The sequence below is a fragment of the Schistosoma haematobium genome, chromosome 1 (genome assembly GCF_000699445.3).
Source record: "Schistosoma haematobium chromosome 1, whole genome shotgun sequence".
NCBI lineage: Eukaryota > Metazoa > Platyhelminthes > Trematoda > Strigeidida > Schistosomatidae > Schistosoma > Schistosoma haematobium.
In genome coordinates this window covers 1,357,687-1,379,229 of record NC_067196.1, presented here as the reverse complement: position 1 = coordinate 1,379,229, position 21,543 = coordinate 1,357,687, and the positions used below count along the sequence as shown (strand labels likewise).

The 21,543-nt window shown below is 37.8% G+C and overlaps 1 protein-coding gene across 1 annotated transcript in view; it reads right to left on the bottom strand.

Moving 5' to 3' along the window:
* Positions 1-21,408, bottom strand: part of PPP2R5D_1 (Serine/threonine-protein phosphatase 2A 56 kDa regulatory subunit delta isoform) — a 41,063-nt gene extending 19,655 nt beyond the window's left edge. The window contains exons 1-4 of the mRNA XM_051217414.1: positions 21,015-21,408; positions 19,121-19,434; positions 15,655-15,747; positions 3,225-3,355 (exon numbers count right to left, since the gene is read on the bottom strand). Of these exons, the coding sequence (XP_051072877.1) occupies positions 3,225-3,355; positions 15,655-15,747; positions 19,121-19,434; positions 21,015-21,291 (815 nt within the window). The 5' untranslated portion in view covers positions 21,292-21,408. The remainder of the gene's footprint in view (positions 1-3,224; positions 3,356-15,654; positions 15,748-19,120; positions 19,435-21,014) is intronic.
* Between the last annotated feature and the right edge of the window lie 135 nt (positions 21,409-21,543).

The window sequence follows — 21,543 nt, the reverse complement described above, 5'->3', positions numbered from 1 at the left end:
ACGGAACGAAAAGGTACAATCAGAAGAAATCTTTCAGGTAAGGGAGACACAACCACTTTTTATGAAGAAAGTAAAAGAAGGTTACAGCAGGATCGACACTGGCTTCTATTCTGAGCCATATCTGATAACGTCTCTAGCCACTGTGTAGCACCATCTCTCGGACCCCAGCCAGGGAGTCGTGAAGAACCAACACAAGCCAGTCCTTTGCAGCTTTCTTTCATACCACGACACCATGTCATGCACTGACCACCTCTCCGCTTCTTCCAACCAGTCCCAGAGTCGGCAAATAATGCACGACGTGGAATTCTCTGGGACGACATTCGTAAAACATGTCCAAGCCACCGAAGTCGGTGTTTCAAGATGGTGACACCAATTGAGTTATCATCTCTGTGCCCGAACACACGATGCCGAACCTCTGCATTACTGACATGGTGTTGCCACTGAATGTTAGCAATCCTTCGGAGACAGCGATGATCGAACACAGAGAGTCGTCTAACGTCCTCAACTCGGAGAGACCAGGTTTCACAAGCATAGAGCAAAACTGCTCTCACCGACGCGTTGTAGATCCGGCCTTTTACAGCCAGACTAACATCACGAATTTGGGATATTATTCAGTGAATAAAGCGATGTTGCATTATATTTTAGGACTAGTTTAATGTAGCTTATCTAAAAAGTTCTTTATTCTGAACACCGAAATTTGTGTGTGATTTAGTGTGACAATAAACAAGTTGCCAAAACTGAAGTCGGTGTCACAGAATAACTAAGTCATATGTTTTTAATCACTAAAACACTGGATAACTTCGCTTAGAGCACTCTAGGGTTACTACCGGTTTTATGGGTGCGAAAATGAGGAAGGTTAGATGTAGGATTTGTCAGTCAGTCAGCAACATGAACACCGGATTCATAGAAGTAGTTAATTCAATGGTAGTAATATATAAAAGAAAGATTGTGTATAAGGATATAATACAGGAAGAAAGAATCAGTTCGTAGAAAGATATTAAACAATTTTAATCTCATAGTTTAAGGGAAGATAGAGAGTGTATACACGGATGCCATTGTGATCGGTTCTGAGCCACAGATATGTCCCGGCAAGAATAATGAATGGTAACTTTTTGGGATCCATTTACGGACCAATACTAAACGTATATTTCTACTGCATAATTATTAAGTAACTAAACTATTCATATTCATATTCCTCTTATTATAAGCTTTATTTTGACCTATAAACTATTATTATACGTTTTACCATTCTTGAGTTATACCCAGTATATTGATTACTACCTCCCTCATTCACAGCCACATCTGGCTAATTCTTGTACAAATGTTGTTTCATATTTTATTGGTACGATGTGGTCTGTCTGATTGGTATATAAACTGAGTATGTTTGAAATATAAGGATTGATATTGCAGAGGCTGAGATATGCGTTCTGGACTCAACTGGCTAAGCTAGGCGTAAAGTAGGACCAATCAGGACTCTAGGCTGCTCGTACGGGTTTTACACGTCATTGATCCGATCGATAATTCACTGCTCCCTAATTGGCGGTATCTATACTCATCCATTACCAGGGCACTCAGGTCACAAGTTATAACAGCCACTAAACAGATAAATCATTTATACATAATTTAAAATCTGACTGAGGATGTAAAGAGTCCTCATTAGAAAGAGTTTTGACGCCTGATGGTGAAAGCCGAGGTTTTTCAGAAATTACGGGGCAGATGCCTCTTCTGGCAATCAAAGCAACAATTTGTAGTTACGTGGAATTTCCGTGCAATGAAGGGGACTGACAGGGTCATCCAAATAGCAGTAGAGATGAGAAGATACAACCTGACTGGGCTTCGAATACGTGGAACTTATTGGACACAAACTGGATAAAAAAGATTAATTTAGGGAGAGGTTCTGTTGTGCTCCGGTCACGAAGCAGAAAATGCCCCTACACATGGGGAGGTGCATAAGAACAAAAGGTGCTATCGGGATAGGAAAATCATGGCACAAGAATCATTTAAGCATCCTTTGAGACAAAGAAAGATGGAATCATAATTATCATCACTGTGCCAAGCACCTATCAACGATACCGGCGGGTACGATAATGATCAGCTATGTAAGAATTTGCAACTGATCCAAGAGGAATGGATAGAAAAAGACCTGACCATTCTATAGAGGACCTAAACGGCAAACTCAAAATGGACAACACCGGGTTTGAAGATATGATGGGATAACATAGACAAGAATTTTGAGGGATTTAAAAATCTGTGTCTTTAACTACATGGTTATAGGTAGGACTTTATTTTCCGACAAATGCACACATAAAGCATTTGACATTTAGATAGTTAGCATTGCAAAAGTTAAATACTGTCTTCTTTTAAGATGCTAACAAACCCAGAGAAATTAAGGTTGCTCTCAGCAAATATTTCCGAACTCTACAAGATCTACTCAAAGATTATGAAAGCATTACAAAGAACAACTGAAAAAAATATATTAACGATTGCTTGATCAGCAATCTATGGTCTACATGAGGAGTAAGTAAGAAACCTAAATGAATAAACAGGACACTGATCAATATCATTATTTTGAAAAAATAAACTAACAAAATGTCCCATCGTTACACGTCGAAAGCATTACTCTATTTAAGCATGAGAATGATTTAGTAGGAAAACATAAAACTATACGTATGGAACAGAACCAAACGAAATACGAAATATGCAAAGTATATGGAGAAATAACTTCTACAGATTAAAGCATTTTAAGCAAAGATGGATGGTGGCTAGCAGTGGAATCCAGGACGCAAGTTTCATCCTATTTGAGACTCGTCATCTGGATGTACTTGCATCTCAGAGTTGGTGTTCACTCTGGGACTCGGACTAAATAGCTGAGTGGCGTTTGAAGAGAACAGGTCGTGTCCCAGAGTTGACATCAACTCTGAGATGCAGGTTCACCATCCAAATAGGACGAAGCGCGCGTCAAACTGGATTCCACTGTTAGACACCATCTATCATTGCTTAAAAAGCGTTTGACTTAAGGCAATATCGAGCCAACACGCACAGTATGGATATATGCCAATAACAGACTGATCAATTGCAGTCCTAAACATCAATGGGAAGATTCAAGTAAACCAATACCAAGTGGATTAAAGCAACTTATATATTATTATCATTATTGTTATTGATGATATCTTCATTATTAATCATAATAATGATAATAGTGATAAGTAATAAATTAATCTTACTTATAAAATATGTTACCAAATTGTTTACGGATAAATGCACGTAATCCAAGAAATTTGCCATATACACGATGTAAAATAGTTTTGACAAGATCACGTTCACGAGGATCTTCACTGTCGAATAATTCTAATAGCTGTGAAATAATAATAATAATAATAATAATAATAATAATAATAATAATAATAATAGAAAACTTTGTAAGAGAGGATGGAAAGAAGTATGTTCTTCAAATCGAAATGCTTTCGTATAAATTTGTTATGGAGGTCTCTAATACCGTGCATCTAACCTTAAAATTACTTACCCGGTGATCCCAGAAGATGCTGGCAATATTTCTAAAAAATCTGTAATCAAATATTAATAACTTACGTGTATCCTCTACCCTTAATGATCAAGCTTCGCAGCCGTAAATTAAAACAGAACGAACTGCTTCGCAATATACCTGTCCTTTAATCTATAAACAGATATCTTTCCCTCGCCATAGGTGACGTAAGTTGGCAAAAGCCAAACGAGCTTTTCGAATCCATGCAGAGATGTCGTCAGATACCAACCCATTACAAATGGTCAGACTTCCAAAACAAGTGAAATTGTCGACGCGTCTCACTACTTTACTCTTTATCCTTAGTTCAGATATTGACTCAGACCAGTTCTGAAGCAACAGTTTGCATTTAGAAGAGAAGAAACGCATCTCAAACATCCTGACATTGTTGCTCAGTATATTACTATCACTTATTAGTAATAAATGTTACGATGCTTAGACCTTAGTGCTCATTGGGTTTTATTGGTCAAGATGCAATATGAGCATTAAATCAAGGGATTGGTCATTGTAGAGTATTTAGTTTAAAGTCACATGAATGGAATTAATTAAATTCTATATTTAAATGTTACAATGACTGGTACTTATCATTATTTAAAGTCTTAAAAAGACCAATACAGCCTCATACATACAAATACTCATTATCCAATATCGTATTTAGTGCATGTTATATCGCTCTTAATCATTTAAGTCTAGTGCTCAAGGAAACAGTAAACTTTTGTAGTATAAGAGTATCATGAATAAGAAAATGCTTTCCACAGAATGTTCCACAAAGCGTATTCCTCCTCGGAATAAGTCATTAACAGAATAATAACTACAACTCATATAAAAGTGCCACATACTCAAAAACGTAATATAACAACAAAAAGAAGCCTAATTATTATCATAATCTAACAGATTAGTAAGATATCTATTATGTTGTTATGTTTTATCTCTTTCTGACAATTATATGACTATTATCAGTATAGGGTTGTGGACATTATTAAATTATTGTTTGAGATCATAAACCGATTAATGTTAGACCACCATTGAAAATCTGAAAGAACTGGACGACCATTTCGTCCTATTGTAGGACTCTCGGATGCGCACTGCTGAAGAGTCCCACGCCTACTTATAAGTAGGCGTATTTAAATCCATACAACAGACGATATATATATAAACTGAGAAAAGATAATTAATATAACAATATAAGAGGAATAAGACCACCAGCTCGACAAAATAACTTATTATCAACCATTCATGTTACAAAAAAAATACAACTCAACATATGAAATATAAGTAGTATGTTATAGAAATGAATATCCGTACTGAATTCATGAACAGAACAACTTAAATCTGTCATAATGAAAACAATTATTTAGTGTACACTTGAAAGAACTATCACCTTTAAAGTATGTTTGACCATGTATTTTTTTTAACCCTGTCACACTGAATTCATGCATGAAAGGCTTTAAATAAATGAACACCCAAGGAATTGTAGAAGAAGAAAAAGACCAATACTATAGATTAAAATTATCAGTTGAAACGATGTGACAACAGCGACAACAGCACAGTAGTACACAGAGTTAGTTTAACTCAGAGTAAATTGAAGCAAAACACATTTTTTTCTAATCTTCTCCGCTATATACTTTCAGTTCAATTTTCACATGAATACAGTAAAATGAAAGTTATAAAACGATAAAAACTTGTGATTTCTTGCATTTATAACTGGAAGTTAGGAAGTTTTAAGAAATTTTATGGCTGAGATTAGACATCAACACTATTGGATGCCGACTCAGTGGTCTTAAGTTTAAGCATTCGCGTGTGAGACCGAAGGTTCGAATCGCGTGAGGCGGGATCGTAAATGAGCACTGTCCACTGAGGAGTCCCAAAATAGAACGAAACAACTTTCCAGTGTTTTCAGGTTTTCAATAGTGATCGAACATCAATCGACTCATGATCTCAATTAAAAATGTTACAGAGAAGTTCTCAAAATTCACTTGATAGCAATTTCGTCCAATATTTGATAGAAATCCAAGGAGATATACTTCTATATTCATCAGTAGATTAGCAAAAAATAACGAGTCACAATAGACAGATATTGAAGAAGAACACCTATCAATAAGCCAAAAATTATTCAATTTTAGGCTAATCCGAATTATGAACAATTTAAACCAGCAATAACGATTATCAATATGACGTGATTAAACAAATTAGGGTCAAAAATGTAGACATGTGATATAAATATTATCCTGTACAGAACATTTAATAATATTCAATGTCAAATGGTAAAATAAAAGCAACACAGATGATTAAAAGAGAAAATGCTTCACTTTTATACGATGCTAATGATATTTACAATTGATTGATCATTGGGTGGTGATCGGATAGGATTATTTATTTAAACACATAAATATTGGTACAAAAAGGCATCAAATAGATATACGCCACATAAATCGTTCGATTTGTGTAAGGGCTGAGATACTGCCCAGGTGGCCAAATCGAAACAGATGGTTTTCTTAGAGGGTCACATCCGGAACCTTTGACCTAAAGGTCTGATTCACAAGGCAGTGGAGTGACGTCAGCAGATGCAGTCTCATAGTATCCGATCACCAACAATAGGTTCATACGCCATTTGTCCCCTCAGAATCCTGAAGTCAGCTTATGTGCACCATTGATTTGGAATCAGGACGTCCAACAAACCGGTTAAAGCGTCAGACATTCGTTTTTCATCCTCTCAATTTCATAAACAACAGTAATGCTGTGAGAAGGCAATGAGTAGGACCTCCTTGTCAGTGGTTGTATGCACGTGTCCATGTGAGAGCATTTGTAGAGGGACAACTGACTCTCCTCAAAATTCTCTGTTATTTCGTAACCTTCTGGTTCAATCAATTTATATGTATCATTATTAATGTTTGAATTGATAATTTCAAATAAATTGACCATTGAGTGAGTGATTTGTAGTAAAGTGATGCTACTTTTTTAATATCCCAATAGATAGAATATTTGATTAAATTTCCTTCCGGTTTAAGTTTTTGATTCATAATTAGACTTTTGTGCAAAATTACATAATAAGTAATTAAATTGAAATTTCAAGTTATTATGAGTGCTTCAAAACAACCTTCCGTTGTTTCTATCCAAATTGTCCGGTAGTAATATTATCAGTTCTCTTATATAGTATAACTCAAAGACAAACCTGTATATAATGCTTGAATCGCAGTAAATTGTTAGAACACATAATGAATAAGGCTTATTTGAAAATAATATCTTGTAAAATAATTGAAATTATAACATTTGGATATTGAAACTAAGTAATCACGTTGACGTAAATGAGGTATGTTAATGATCATATCCAATATGTGAAGGGTAACTACATTATCTCATCGTCGATATCGAGTTGTTTAAGTAATTCTCTTGGTAGTTTTCATATATCATAAACTAAATAGAACTATAATAACAATGACTTATTATAGAATATTTTATTCTTACGATCCTGAAGGTATTCGTTTTCACTGAGTTCTACTAATTATTATTAGCAATGTTGAGTCTCCTTGACTGGTGGTCACATTACAACTTGGCCGATAGGATTCGATCTGTACTAAGAAGGACCTGACACATATGACATTGATCACCACATCTAAATGCCCTGATATAGTCGAGAGTGGGAAAAGTCAGCTCTCCCTCTACAAATGCTCTCACATGGACACGTGCATACAACCACTGACAAGGAGATCCTACTCATTGCCTTCTCACAGAATTACTGTTGTTTATGAAATTGAGAGGATGAAAAACGAATGTCTGACGCTTTAACCGCTTTGGTGGACTTCCTGATTCCAAATCAATCAATCCAAGCTGACTTCAGGATCCTGAGGAGACAAATGGTGTATGAACCTATTGTTGGTGACCGGATACTATGAGACTGCATCTGCTGACGTCACTCTACTGCCTTGTGAATCAGACCTTTACGTCAAAGGCTCAGGGTGTGGCCTTTAAGTAAACTATCTACTTCGGTTTGGGCACCCGGGGAGTATCCCAGCAACTGAATGATTTGTGTGGTGCATATCTATTTGATGCCTTTTCGTATCAATATTTATGTGTTTAAATAAATAAACTTCAATTCCTTTAAAGTTCTGCAAAACTCAATACTGTTGGCTTTATTTTTGTTTAAGCAGTTTAACACATAAAGCACAACAACAAAAGTATAACAAAATATCCTTTCTTATCTGAGCTTTTTTTAAGACGATAACTTATTCACTGTTATACTAGAAATGTGTATGACATTGAGTAACACCAATATATCAAAAAATAAGTCTATTAGGTGAATAATTTCATAATCCATATATATAATCATTAAACTAATTCTATAACCTGAAATGAACTTTAATAGGCACTGATTACATGAATAAAATCGATTAGATGAAGGAATTAATCGAATAGTACATATGGTTAATTTATGCTGTGAATATTCATCGGATCAACTTAAACGATCGAATAATAGGCGTTTGAAAATGTTTTCTGATCTAAATTTTGTTATATAGTAAAGAAATGATAGATAAATAACATTAGATAAAGAGTTAAACTGTTTTACATACGATGATAGTATCCCAAATACATTTATTTGTTAAACAGTTTAGTTTATTTTAATTGAGATCATGAACCGATTAATGTTAGACCATCACAATTGAAAACCTGGAAGCACAAGAAGGCCGTTTCGTCCTATTGGATGCGCACTGCTGAGGAGTCCCACAATAGAACGAAACGGCCGTCCAGTGCTTCCAGGTTTTCAACTGTGATGGTCTAACATTAATCGGTTCATGATCTCAATCAAAAACTTAATAATCTCCACAACCCCTATACTAGTATTTTATTTTAGTTTAATTGTTAAATAATCTTCAAGTGATGAAACAGCTTGATTTGTATACGATAGTTTGAAAGCTCCGAAATCGTTTCACATTTCTGACTTCTGTAGACTCAAATTAGTAGCTTGTCTTTAAACCGTAGCTAGTATCCTGAGTAGTCATGCTTATCTACCATGACGATCTAATTAGACTATATTAGTTGAAACACTTGTTATTGAGGTTCTATTGTGCGAGGTAGGTCAGTTAGAGAGCGATAACACAAAACGAGATATACTAAGGGTCTTAGGTTTAAGTCGTGCTGCCAACAATGCTTTCATTAATAGTGACCAAAATCTCTACCAATACTGTCATCCCATAATGGTCAGTCAGTAACAACGTGGAACTTCGTACGTACATACATCAGTTCGAATTGCCATACCACATTAGCACAGAGATGCAGTTCTCGATTCAAATCCCATAGTGGTAGAAGTGGTAAGAGTATAAACAGTAATCGGAAACATTAAGGTTTAAGGATGTTATTCAAGGAGTATAGTCCAGTGAAATAAATTTGGAAAGAGGAAAAAAGAAGGGACATGAAGGATTCAGAAGATTAGAATTAGGGAGAACATAAAGAGTGGATGTACCTGCACAATTGCTAACGATTTTGAGTCATGTCATTTAAGGTCTCTAACCATCGGAAAAAGGTTGGATCTAAAAATGACACACCCCACTTTTGTCATGAATTCCTGGTGACAAAACTTGAAAATTGAGGATAAAACAACAAAAACTACCCACAAGTTGTGCAACCGGTTATAAGTACCTGTGGTTGTGGTTTGTAGACACGTCTTAATGCCGTTATGATACACTCTAATCCGGTATTTTTAGGGTCTTTTAATAAGCACCTTTCCTGATGTGCACAATCTGGAAGTAACAACTGCCTATCTCTAAAGGTGCTCTAGCTGATCTCATTCACTGCATAACATTTTTTATACTTCCAAAACCAATCCTCATCATCGGTCTCTAACTTCCTTAACAAATGCTGCTAATTCCAACAACCTGGATCCATTGGAAGGAAGAAAAGCCAATGTTCAACACTTTAACCCAGTTGGTGAGTACGGAAGATCCACCAAGGGGAGTTGGAAAACACTGGTCCCAAACCACTGGTACACATGGGCTCCAGGATCCTGAGGGAACAAACGGCTCATGAACCTACTGTTGGTCACCGGTGACCGTGGGACTTCATCTCCCAATATTGCCCCACTGCATTGTGGATTAAACTTTCAGATCAAAGGTCTGGGATGTGACTCCCTAAGAAAACTACCTGTTTAGGTTTGGGTACCCGGGCAGTGTCTAATCCCACAAACAAATCAGATCAGAATTACTGCTGGAAACATTACTCTTTCACCAACGTTCGCTCAGATAAATCTTATTCAGATTAATATGTTAATATTAGTTTTTGTTTCATTAATCCTACATTACTTATATATTCCTCTTCATTCTCAACTTGAGTATGTCATCTTTAAACTTATACAGGAGCTCACCTATGGTGAAAACCTTGTCTAAACCAGCTCAAGTCACTGACTGGTTTAGAGTTGAATGCTACCACCGAGTACGAATACTGAACCAGTCTTTCTGAAACCACGTATATCATTCAAAATGGCCTCCAACGTCCGCATACTAATGCAGATCGGACAACAGATAGGATTGCTATGTCTTTAGAAAGTCTTAATATTGACGTCTGTTGTCTATACGAGACACGTATCTAAGACTCAAGTGGAGTGTTACGAATTCGCTCTCCATCTGTCGCTTCAGAAAAATTGTTTCATGTGTGTTTATCTACGGAGTTTGAGGCATTTTTGTCTAGTTTTGCTGGTGTCGCGCTAAATGCTAGAGCTGAGACGGCACTGATTGATCGAATCTCTATTAACAGTCAGTCACATGCCATTAGAGCGAAAAGCTCTATCAAAGTGAGAAATCGATGAGAGAAACGATGTATTTTTAACATCTCTGCTAATCTTTCCTTATGTTTCAGTGGCCAACAAATTGAACGTCCTAAATTGATATATGTCATTGAATTGACTGCAGCTCCTATCGGAACTCGATATTAAGTCGAGCTATGTTCCAAGCTTCACACTTGATGTCAAAACTCTGGAAGATATAGAATCCTTCACATAACTGGGAAGCATCATCGATGAACAAGGAGGTTCAGATGCAGATGTTAAGGCGAGGATTGGCAAAGCAAGGGCCGCATTCCTACAATTGAAGAACATATGGAACTCAAAACAACTAACAACCAATATCAAAGTCAGAATCTTCAGTACGAACGTCGAGGCAATTCTACTGTACGGAGCTGAAACTACAACAACCACTATCAAGAAGGTACAAGTATTTATAAATGATTGTCTACGCAAGATACTCAACATCCATTGATCGGATACCATCAGCAACAGCCTTCTGTGGTAGAGAATAAACCAACTTCCAGCTGAAGAGGAAATTAGGAAAAGACGATGGAAATGGATAGGACATACATTACGCAGGTCATCAAACTGCATTACGAGACAAGCCCTAACTTGGAATCCTGAATGGAAGCGGAAAAGTGGAAGGCCAAATAACACATTACGCCGGGAAATAGAATCAGATATGAAAAAGATGAATAACAAATGGAAAGGGCTAGAAAGGATTGCCCAGGATAGGGTTAGATGGAGAATGCTGGTGAGTGGCTTATGTTCCTTCACGAGGAGTAACAGGCGTAAGTATGTTAAAAGCTGGCTATCGGTCCATCGAAAAGTATAGATGAGAATCGGCTTCAATAGCATGATGTCATAAAAATGATGAGTAAATTCGCTTAGGTGATGGTTTCTACAGGCTCCTTACGACTCATTGAAAAACGTCGGTCTAATCCAGGTAACCGCGATTCTGATCATAAACAAAGATTGTTCCTTGATGGAATTGTGCAAAGCTTGCTTCAAAGCAGCAGCTGCATCTGGTGACTGCCTAAAGCTCTTTCAACTCATTCGAGTCACTGGCAGCAAGGAGTCTGGTGTGCATGAGACAATCTGCGAAGATGATGCGGTGCCAATCATCAATAACTGTCGTCATGAAAGATGGGCAGAGTTTTTTTGAGGAGCAGTTCAACTGGTCTACTGTCCCGACAACATAGATCAGACTGTCATGTCTTCCTTGGTCATTGGCATCTGATTTACACAACGAGGCGCGAGAAAGTAGGGAACACCAAGAACTGAAGCACCACAAATATCTAGGCCCAGATAACTTATCTTCGGGCATTTTTAAAGACCTTACTGAAATTCTGGTTATGGAACTGGCTGTGTTGTTTACGAACATTTGGCAATAAGAGAGAGCTACGAAATCAAGGAATACGCCGACAGTGGTTTCTACCTTCGAAAATTGTTCACTACGTTTCTGCAACAACCATCAACTGACAAACGATCACTTCTGGTTATCTCCACCTGCTCGCTGACAGATTGCAACTGAGATAGAATTAAGGTTGAGTTCTGTAATCAGTTAGACTATCTCAACAAAACGCGTACTAGCTTGAGAATCGATTGTTCATGTCAGGCATCTATGCACACGGACAAGTCGTTTGGGCAGCCAATGGGGACTCGTTGTTTTCAGATCAGACAACGACGAATATCTCCTGTAAATTTAGCAGACCTCAATCTGTTTCTGGTTAGCACTAGCTATCGGCACAGTCATCGCTAATGTGCTGCTACCTGGCATCCTCCTACTGCACCCCAAAGCTCGACTCAGATTAATTAAATTGCGATTAGCTAACACTAGCGTGGTTGAATACATGACTGCCACTCTTTTTGTAGTACTTATCTAGACTTTGATTATCCCCTGATTTCTGCTATTGATACCTGTACGTCACATGTGCAACACCTACCGGAGGGTAAGTCCGTTTCCATTTGCATCCAAACTATTTGCTTCATCATGCTTTGCCAACTGTTCATAGCACGTGAAAGACTGACCCACCAAAAGCAGGTTGGTTTTCGTCCTAGCCGAGGGTATATTGATCATAACTCCACAGTCCGTCAAATGTTTGAACACTGTGATACTTGTTGCAGGCCAACAACTGTAATGATTATTGACATCACGACCACCTTCGATTCGTGGGACAGAACTGTTCTCTGAGATTGTCTGTTGAAGAAGGGTATACCTGAGAAGTTTGTCAACATTTTAAAAACCCTTTGTACTAACACATCAGGTAGAGTAGTGAGAGCATACAACCACTTCTCTTCATTGTTTAATTCAAACAATGGGGTTAGGTAGGATTGCAACTTTGCCATCGATGACACTCTGGAAACAGCTTTGATGGACGTAAGTAATGGTGGTATGGATCTATCACACGAAGAAAGACCTTGACTATGCGGATGATATCCAAGCCATGCCACCCGCACTTAATCAGATGGCAATCAGTGTTCGTAAGTATGGCATGTGTTTTGCACCTTCGAAGTGAAAAGTACTTTTACAAGATTAGTAGGACGCTGAACCTGCACTCACCCTGGTTAGTTGAAGGATAGAAGTAGTCAAGAAGTTCGTGTATGTGAGTAGATGCGTAAGTGTTGGTGGTGTTATGACTGATGAGGTGAGGTTATGTATAACACACGAGGCCAAGTCGGTCACATTTAAATACCTCCTACACCTCCAAATAAATCTTTTATCTCCAAGACTAACCCTTCTCACATCCCTTTATCACCTCGAGCCGCTAGTGCGAACGATTCGAGTACGCGGAACGATATTCGTCGGCTCCTGAAACCACGCTCTAAACTACACGTAGGAGCTTTCAACGTCCGAACACTTTGCCAAATAGGACAATAGGCTTCTTTAGCTAGGACTTTAGAATCTAGCGCCATCGATGTGTGTTGCGTCTCCGAAACGCACATACAGGATCCGAGTAGTGTCATTCATTTGACCTAACCATGTCAAAGTAACGAACCAAAACGAGTTACGCTTCGTGTATCTGGAAGCCCTGATGCTGCTTCCCGTGGCCTCTCTGGCGTAGGTATAGCACTGAGTCCTAAGGCAGGACTAGCTTGCTTAGACTGGAACCCAGTAGACAGTCGTTCGTGCGCTGTCCGACTAAACTGAACAGTAAGGACTCGGAAAGATAGGGACAATTGTCGTTGCCTCTTCGTCGTCTCTGTCTACTCTCTCACTGACTGCGGCTCAGATGATATAAGAGATGAGTTTTACAGAAAGCTTTCCGAACTTCTCCGAAAAGCTAGGCGCTCTGATGTAGTAATAGTGGCCGGTGACTTCAATGCTCAAGTAGGTAAACTAAGCGATAGGGAAAGACACCTGGATGGATCTTATGGTGTCGTGGCTCAAAGAACAGATAATGGCGACCGTCTGTTGCAGCTATGCTCAGATAACCGCCTGTTTCTTGCAAACACTGACTTTAAGCATAAGGAAAAACATCTTTTGACATGGCGACCCTCGAATTCGTCCCAACGCTGGACCCAAATAGATCACATCGCTATCAGTTACCGATGGAGGGGCTCGATAGAAGAAGTCTAGGGGCGGCCAGAACAAAACATGGCACAAATCCGTGAAGTCACTGACAAGTGGACTGAGCTATGTTGGTAGTTATAGATTACCTGGTTGCGATCCGCGAGACGATAGCAATCGATGGTTAGAGACCTTGAATGACATGACTCAAAATCGTTAGCAATTGTGCAGGTACATCCACTCTTTATGTTCTCCCTAATTCTAATCTTCTGAATCCTTCATGTCCCTTCTTTTTTCCTCTTTCCAAATTTATTTCACTGGACTATACTCCTTGAATAACATCCTTAAACCTTAATGTTTCCGATTACTGTTTATACTCTTACCACTTCTACCACTATGGGATTTGAATCGAGAACTGCATCTCTGTGCTAATGTGGTATGGCAATTCGAACTGATGTATGTACGTACGAAGTTCCACGTTGTTATTGACTAACTGACTGACTAAAGTTCGGATCCACAACATGTTGGTGATAGCAGCTTTGTTTTATGAGTGTGAGACCTGACCTCTCCGAGTTGAGGATTCCATGCGACTCTGTGTTTGATGATAGCATAGTTCTCTTCGATGAGCGAAATGGGGTACTGATGAAGATGGAAAATCCGTTGATGAGGAAATGAGGCCAGCTGTATGTGCAACCACCCAATATTTCGGCGTGCAATCTTGGTTGAAGTAGGAATACATCAAAATTAGATGGAGGTAGTCATACTATAGCATAGCATCAGCATACTGACCTGTAAACTAATAAACTTCGTTAACTGCAAAATATCTGGCTGAGATGCACAATATAACCTTAATCGGGAGTTTGATGACATAATTTAGAACAGATCATAGTGCCACAGATCCATTCCCTTTTTATCTCTCTATAAGTCTTTAGTCCCAACATTTTCGTCTCAAAATCACCATTTCTCTATAAAACATATTCTCTTATGTTTAATCGCTCTCACTAGCATTACTGTTGTTTCGACTACATTGCCATACATTTATCAGGTTTGATATCGTGATACTGAGCTTCCGCTCTATGTTGTTTACGACTGACTACCTGATTACCAAATGCACTCGTCACTATCTAATCTCTTTTATTGAACCTAGTTATGATGATAATTCTTCACTGTTACAATAAATTATAATGATCAACCTAATTTACTTTATTAAATGAAACTGAACGTTTTGTTCCTTAAAACACATGCAATATTCTGATCTATTAACACTATCCATTCAACTACATAACGGAACAATTATTTACGCAGAGTTTTCATAGCGAATTAGTCATAGTCAGTCAATTAGTCAGCTACTACGTAGAACCAGGCACATATATACATCGGTCTAAGTTGCCACATCTCATTAGCATACCAAATTCATAGAAGTAGTTAATTCAATGGTAGTAATATATAAAAGACTGCATATAAGGATATAGTACATGAAGAAAGGATTAGCTCATAGAAAGAAAGATATAAAGCAAATACAACTTGAGGGGTTAAGGGAAGACAGTGTGTATACACCGACACCATCGTGATCGATTCTGAGCCATAGATCACCCAAAGTCTCCAACCATTCGTTACGATAGTCAAAAGTTGAAATCATTCACTTATACAAACAACCATCTCTTTGTAGCCCAATTTTACTGTTTCTCATGATAAAATAGACGTTGTTAACAGTTTATTACAAGGAAATATCATTGACATTACTTGAGAAAGTAGGATAAATTAAGCACCAGAAAAAAAGGGAGTATTTAACTAATTAATTTTAATAAATAAGATGAAATGAAACAATCATACCTGTAATACAAATTTTGTATCGAAATAACGCTTAGCAACATTTGGTTGGAAATTCGGAGATTCAATGAAACGAAGTAGGAATTCATATACCAACTGGTAACAGTGAACCAAAAAAATTATAGAAATAAAAACACATTAATTTAATAAAAGAATACAAAACATAAAAGTAAGGTCAATCATATACTGACAATCTCTCCGCCTTTTCCAACCACTCTCAGAGACTGTAAATAATATATGATATGGAATTCACTGGGACAACATTCGTAGTACATGTCCAAGTCATCAAAATCGAAGTTTCAAGATGGTGGCATTAATTGAATTACCGTCGCTGTGCCCCAATCCATGTTACTAACATTGTGTAGTCACTGAATGTTGGCAATCTTTCGGAAGCAACGGTGATCATAAGCAGATTCACTCTGAATCTTCAACTCAAAGAGGTCAGGTCTTACACTCAATAACGCGCGACTTTAACAGACCAAATAACATCAAGAAGCCGCCAAAGATAGCACAGATTGACATAAGCCGCTCTGACATTCACTATACATAACCTCACCTCATCAGTCATAACACCACCAACACTTACGCATCTACTCACATACACGAACTTCTTGACTACTTCTATCCTTCAACTAACCAGGGTGAGTGCAGGTTCAGCGTCCTACTAATCTTGTAAAAGTACTTTTCACTTCGAAGGTGCAAAACACATGCCATACTTACGAACACTGATTGCCATCTGATTAAGTGCGGGTGGCATGGCTTGGATATCATCCGCATAGTCAAGGTCTTTCTTCGTGTGATAGATCCATACCACCATTACTTACGTCCATCAAAGCTGTTTCCAGAGTGTCATCGATGGCAAAGTTGCAATCCTACCTAACCCCATTGTTTGAATTAAACAATGAAGAGAAGTGGTTGTATGCTCTCACTACTCTACCTGATGTGTTAGTACAAAGGGTTTTTAAAATGTTGACAAACTTCTCAGGTATACCCTTCTTCAACAGACAATCTCAGAGAACAGTTCTGTCCCACGAATCGAAGGTGGTCGTGATGTCAATAATCATTACAGTTGTTGGCCTGCAACAAGTATCACAGTGTTCAAACATTTGACGGACTGTGGAGTTATGATCAATATACCCTCGGCTAGGACGAAAACCAACCTGCTTTTGGTGGGTCAGTCTTTCACGTGCTATGAACAGTTGGCAAAGCATGATGAAGCAAATAGTTTGGATGCAAATGGAAACGGACTTACCCTCCGGTAGGTGTTGCACATGTGACGTACAGGTATCAATAGCAGAAATCAGGGGATAATCAAAGTCTAGATAAGTACTACAAAAAGAGTGGCAGTCATGTATTCAACCACGCTAGTGTTAGCTAATCGCAATTTAATTAATCTGAGTCGAGCTTTGGGGTGCAGTAGGAGGATGCCAGGTAGCAGCACATTAGCGATGACTGTGCCGATAGCTAGTGCTAACCAGAAACAGATTGAGGTCTGCTAAATTTACAGGAGATATTCGTCGTTGTCTGATCTGAAAACAACGAGTCCCCATTGGCTGCCCAAACGACTTGTCCGTGTGCATAGATGCCTGACATGAACAATCGATTCTCAAGCTAGTACGCGTTTTGTTGAGATAGTCTAACTGATTACAGAACTCAACCTTAATTCTATCTCAGTTGCAATCTGTCAGCGAGCAGGTGGAGATAACTAGAAGAGATCGTTCCTCATACGGACTTCTCACTTCGGTGGGTTTTTAATGTAATAGAATGTGATTCACTGTTAACGGGGATCCTATCAATTAGTGTTGTCTCAGCTATGGCCCTTTTTGAGACACAAACACCAAAAAACCGGACGAAGATGCCACAGGGTTCCCAGAGGTACGCACGTGAAACAAGCTTTCGAAATAATAGATGAGTTAATGTGTAGTACTTCACTAAGCTTGAATGCGGGTTTCAAATAGACAACAAACGTCGATGCTAAGACTCTTTAAAGACAGCCAGACCTATGTTCTCTGATCTGTATTAGTATACGAACGTTGAAGGGGAGCTAGTTTGAATGGTGTATGTGATTTCAGAAAAACTGACTAAGAATTCGTATTCGGTGATAACATTTAACTTCCAACCAGTTAGTGACTTGATATATGACAGTCCACACTGTAGGCGAACTGTTGTGTCAGAAGAAAACAGTATGGAAATGATAAGAAATAACAGGGAAAGGAAGCGTAAAATCAACTTGCATATAACTAACTGGTCACAATAGTCGTTTATGATGGTAGTGAGAGCAGATGAGAGCATCTACTTCATTGGCAATCATAATTTAGTAAGAAGATATGATAAATTAAGTAGTGTTGTAACAAGATTATTATTAATCCCAAAGAAAGTTACTCTGCATAATATTAGAATAGTAATGTTTTAATTATTGCTACTGCACTATTTATGTTGGTCGAAGAATACAATATGATCACAGTACACTATAATTGGATGTGTGGCAAATTGCATTTGAGTGGGGAAACTTTGAACATAAGTTTGGAGTTGATTGCAATTTACCCACAAAAAGCATTGTTTAACTAAAAAACTTCATACTGTACAAACCAAATTCAGATTCTTTACAACCAGATAGAAGCATTATTACTGAGTTGAAAAGTTACTACTAAACTATGTAAAATGGGATTAATTACTATAATTTATTTGAATGTTTCGTATAATTGTACAAATAATGAGGTTGCGTTGAAATTTAATAAGATTTGGTTATTCGAATGTCTGCCGTTGCACAAGCAGTTTGCCGCAAATTTTAGTACATAAACTTTCAGTTAGCAAAATATCAATCAGACAGAGTCGAGATACGTAAGTAGTTATCAATTCCCGATTATCAACACCGTAAAAAATACATCTTCAGGAGTTTAAAAAGGGAGCTGCATTACAATGGTCTTAGAGACCTGGGGGTGTGACCACAGAGAATAAGGAAAAACTGATCGAGGCTGGTTAGATACGGTCTTTTCAGAGTAGTCCTTGGCCTTACAACTGGAAATAAAACGTGTGAGATAAGGTGAGGTATGCTATTTTTAGGACAGACCATTTCAAATTCCTTTGTTGCGAGAAAGTAGCATCGCCGTAGGTGCTGGTTGTTTGAGGGAAACTGCCTACTACTACCACTTCTCAATCCGCAATACAACTTAGCTGTCAAACCTTAATCTAGCCTTGCCATTCTCCAACTGACCAATTCGATACACTAGGATCTAAAGAAGAGAATTTTCTAGTCAATATATCCCGACTGGATGACCACGGTGGGCAAGCCTGACCACTGTGTCAATGCGACAGTTAGGATTGGGTGACTGGGACGAGTATTAAGTTAAAAGAGTGAACAAAACTTGAGCGAATGAACTGCTAATTCACCTTTCGTATACACTTTTAAAATTAAAAATATGTGATACTTTTAAAACATCCCCAACTAAAACTTTTTCGACAAGCTTACTTGCAAATGAGGCCAAGCTGCCTCTAATGTTGGCTCATCCTCTTCTGGATCAAATTCTGCACCAGATGGATTACTTGGTGGTGGTAATGTACGAAATAGGTTGACTTCAACCATTCGAACCACTTCTGGATATATTGAATCTGTAATTATGCCGGAATTTTCAGTCAGATATTCAGTTAATTCGTGCAGAGCTGCTCGTTTCACCTCTTTATCTTTTAAATCGCTTAAAATATCCGGTACAAATTCAAATACAACTGAGCATTGTTTTAGTTTTTGAATAAATAGCTCCTCTCGCTTTTCTTGATTGTCAGAATCTGGTAAAATAAAATAAAATTTACTATTTTAAACTAAACCAGATATTATAAAATACACCAAGACTGATAACAGAAATAAAGTCGAAAATATGAGGAAGATAATTGTTAAAAACCAGAATGGGACTAAGTATTCCTGGAAATGTCCGCGCTACTCAACCAAACGCATGCTTATAAACTCAGCTACTGACTGGGTGATATTTAATGACTGTGATTCGAAAGTATAGAGTTACTGGATTACGATAAATCGCTAAATGGTCAACGACGAAATTCCGGTGGAGGAAGACGTCATCTCACACACACCACACTAATACCAAAAATTCAGAGTTACTTTACACTAAGTTTCCGAAAGTCGGTTTCGAATTTTTTTAACCGTCCTCCCATACCACTGATTATACATATATCTGTATCCATAATTCTGATAAAAATGAACGATCTTCTGTACTCCAATAGGTGTTCGAGAAAAAAGACCATCCACTGGCCTTTCCAAAACGAATAATATTACTAAGACTATTTGTCACCTGGACTTCAGTTTACGTAGAAAATCCAGTTTTGCCTATTATTGAGTTTTGAGGATTGTGATGCAGTAAAATGTGCTCAAGATCACTGAAAATGATTGGGAAGAATATAAATCTCTAGATAAAGGGCAGCAACGCGATGGAGTCAAGTGACAAGTGCTCACAAGACCAAATTACCAACTCAACCCATTTCACTAACAAATTAGTTTCAAAGACCACTGGCTGGAGTAGTTTACTCCGATAAGATAACATGCTTATATGCAAAGTATTTTCACAGAAAATATACATTAGATGTCCTAAGAGATTGGAGGATATCAATTTTATAGGTGGCCTACACCAATGAATTAAGATCAATGTGCTATCTGTCGATACATATACACGAATGAAATTTCATCAAGTTTGGGGTCAACAAATGGAAATTCTAGATACGCCTTGGAGCATATAGCGTTACAAAATACGTTTACAACAGGGCTTTTCAACACGAAGCTGATGAAGTCTATTACAACACAGCAAACAACACAAAAACAGCTGTATCCTTAGAAAGTTTTGAAGAACTAGAGATACTTTCAAGGGCTTACGTAAATCCTATTACGACTACGAAAAGCAGTATATGCTCAGAATCTTAGTTTGAATGGTTTTAACAAGCCTCTCGAAGTGCTGAAACTTTTCGTTACTTAAGATTGTATATTCTGGGTGGAGATACCTTACTTTTAATACTTTTGTGCTGTTGAAACTGCTAAATCAGAGCGATTATGGCTTGAAGAAATTAGGAGAATGCGGAAGATTGGTAGATTTATTTTCACATGGTTGATATTTTACGAAGTCCTTAATCCCTAAGCTAAATAACCGACAGCACCGTGCCGACCAAAAAACAAAGTCCTTAGCTGAGAAACAATACGAGAGCTATTTCTAGAAAAAAACTGTTCACTGATCAGTGAACAGGCACTCAGTGCCTCTAATTACAAACATAGTAAAAATAAGGATACCGAATAGCAATGTACCTACAGACACGAACACACTATGAAGTGAATGAATTTAGATGTACATTAAAAACTTGGGACACACCTTTAATAAGAGGTAAAGGATTAAGTTCACGACTCTTTGGAGCACCGAATCGAGAAGATGTATGAAGTTTTTCTTTTCTTGAAACTGTCGGGCCAGCAAGAGAATTTAACTTGATGAGTTGCGTAGGAGGGGGATGAGCTTCACCATGTGGGACCGTATGGTGACGAGGAGAATCCGATATAGCGATACTGTTTTGACATGAACTTTCCGTCGCCAACACTGACGTAGATGATACACTTATTTGACTTGATACGATTACAGAATTCCCAGATGCCATATGACTATGTGTGAAGCGTCTTATTGTAATTGGGAAAACCAGTTATGCTCTTAGTAGCATTAACCAACATGCGAACCAGCTCCGAAAAACGAAATTGCCGCAGTCACTAGAGTTCATTTTAGGCGCATTAGCCTAAAATATAAAGAACAGTATAGTCACGAGCTAATCGCAATTAAGAAATGAAAAATTAAAAGTTTTGAAAGTAATGAGACTATGTTTTATTGTTTAACAGAGCACTTATATCGAATCAGA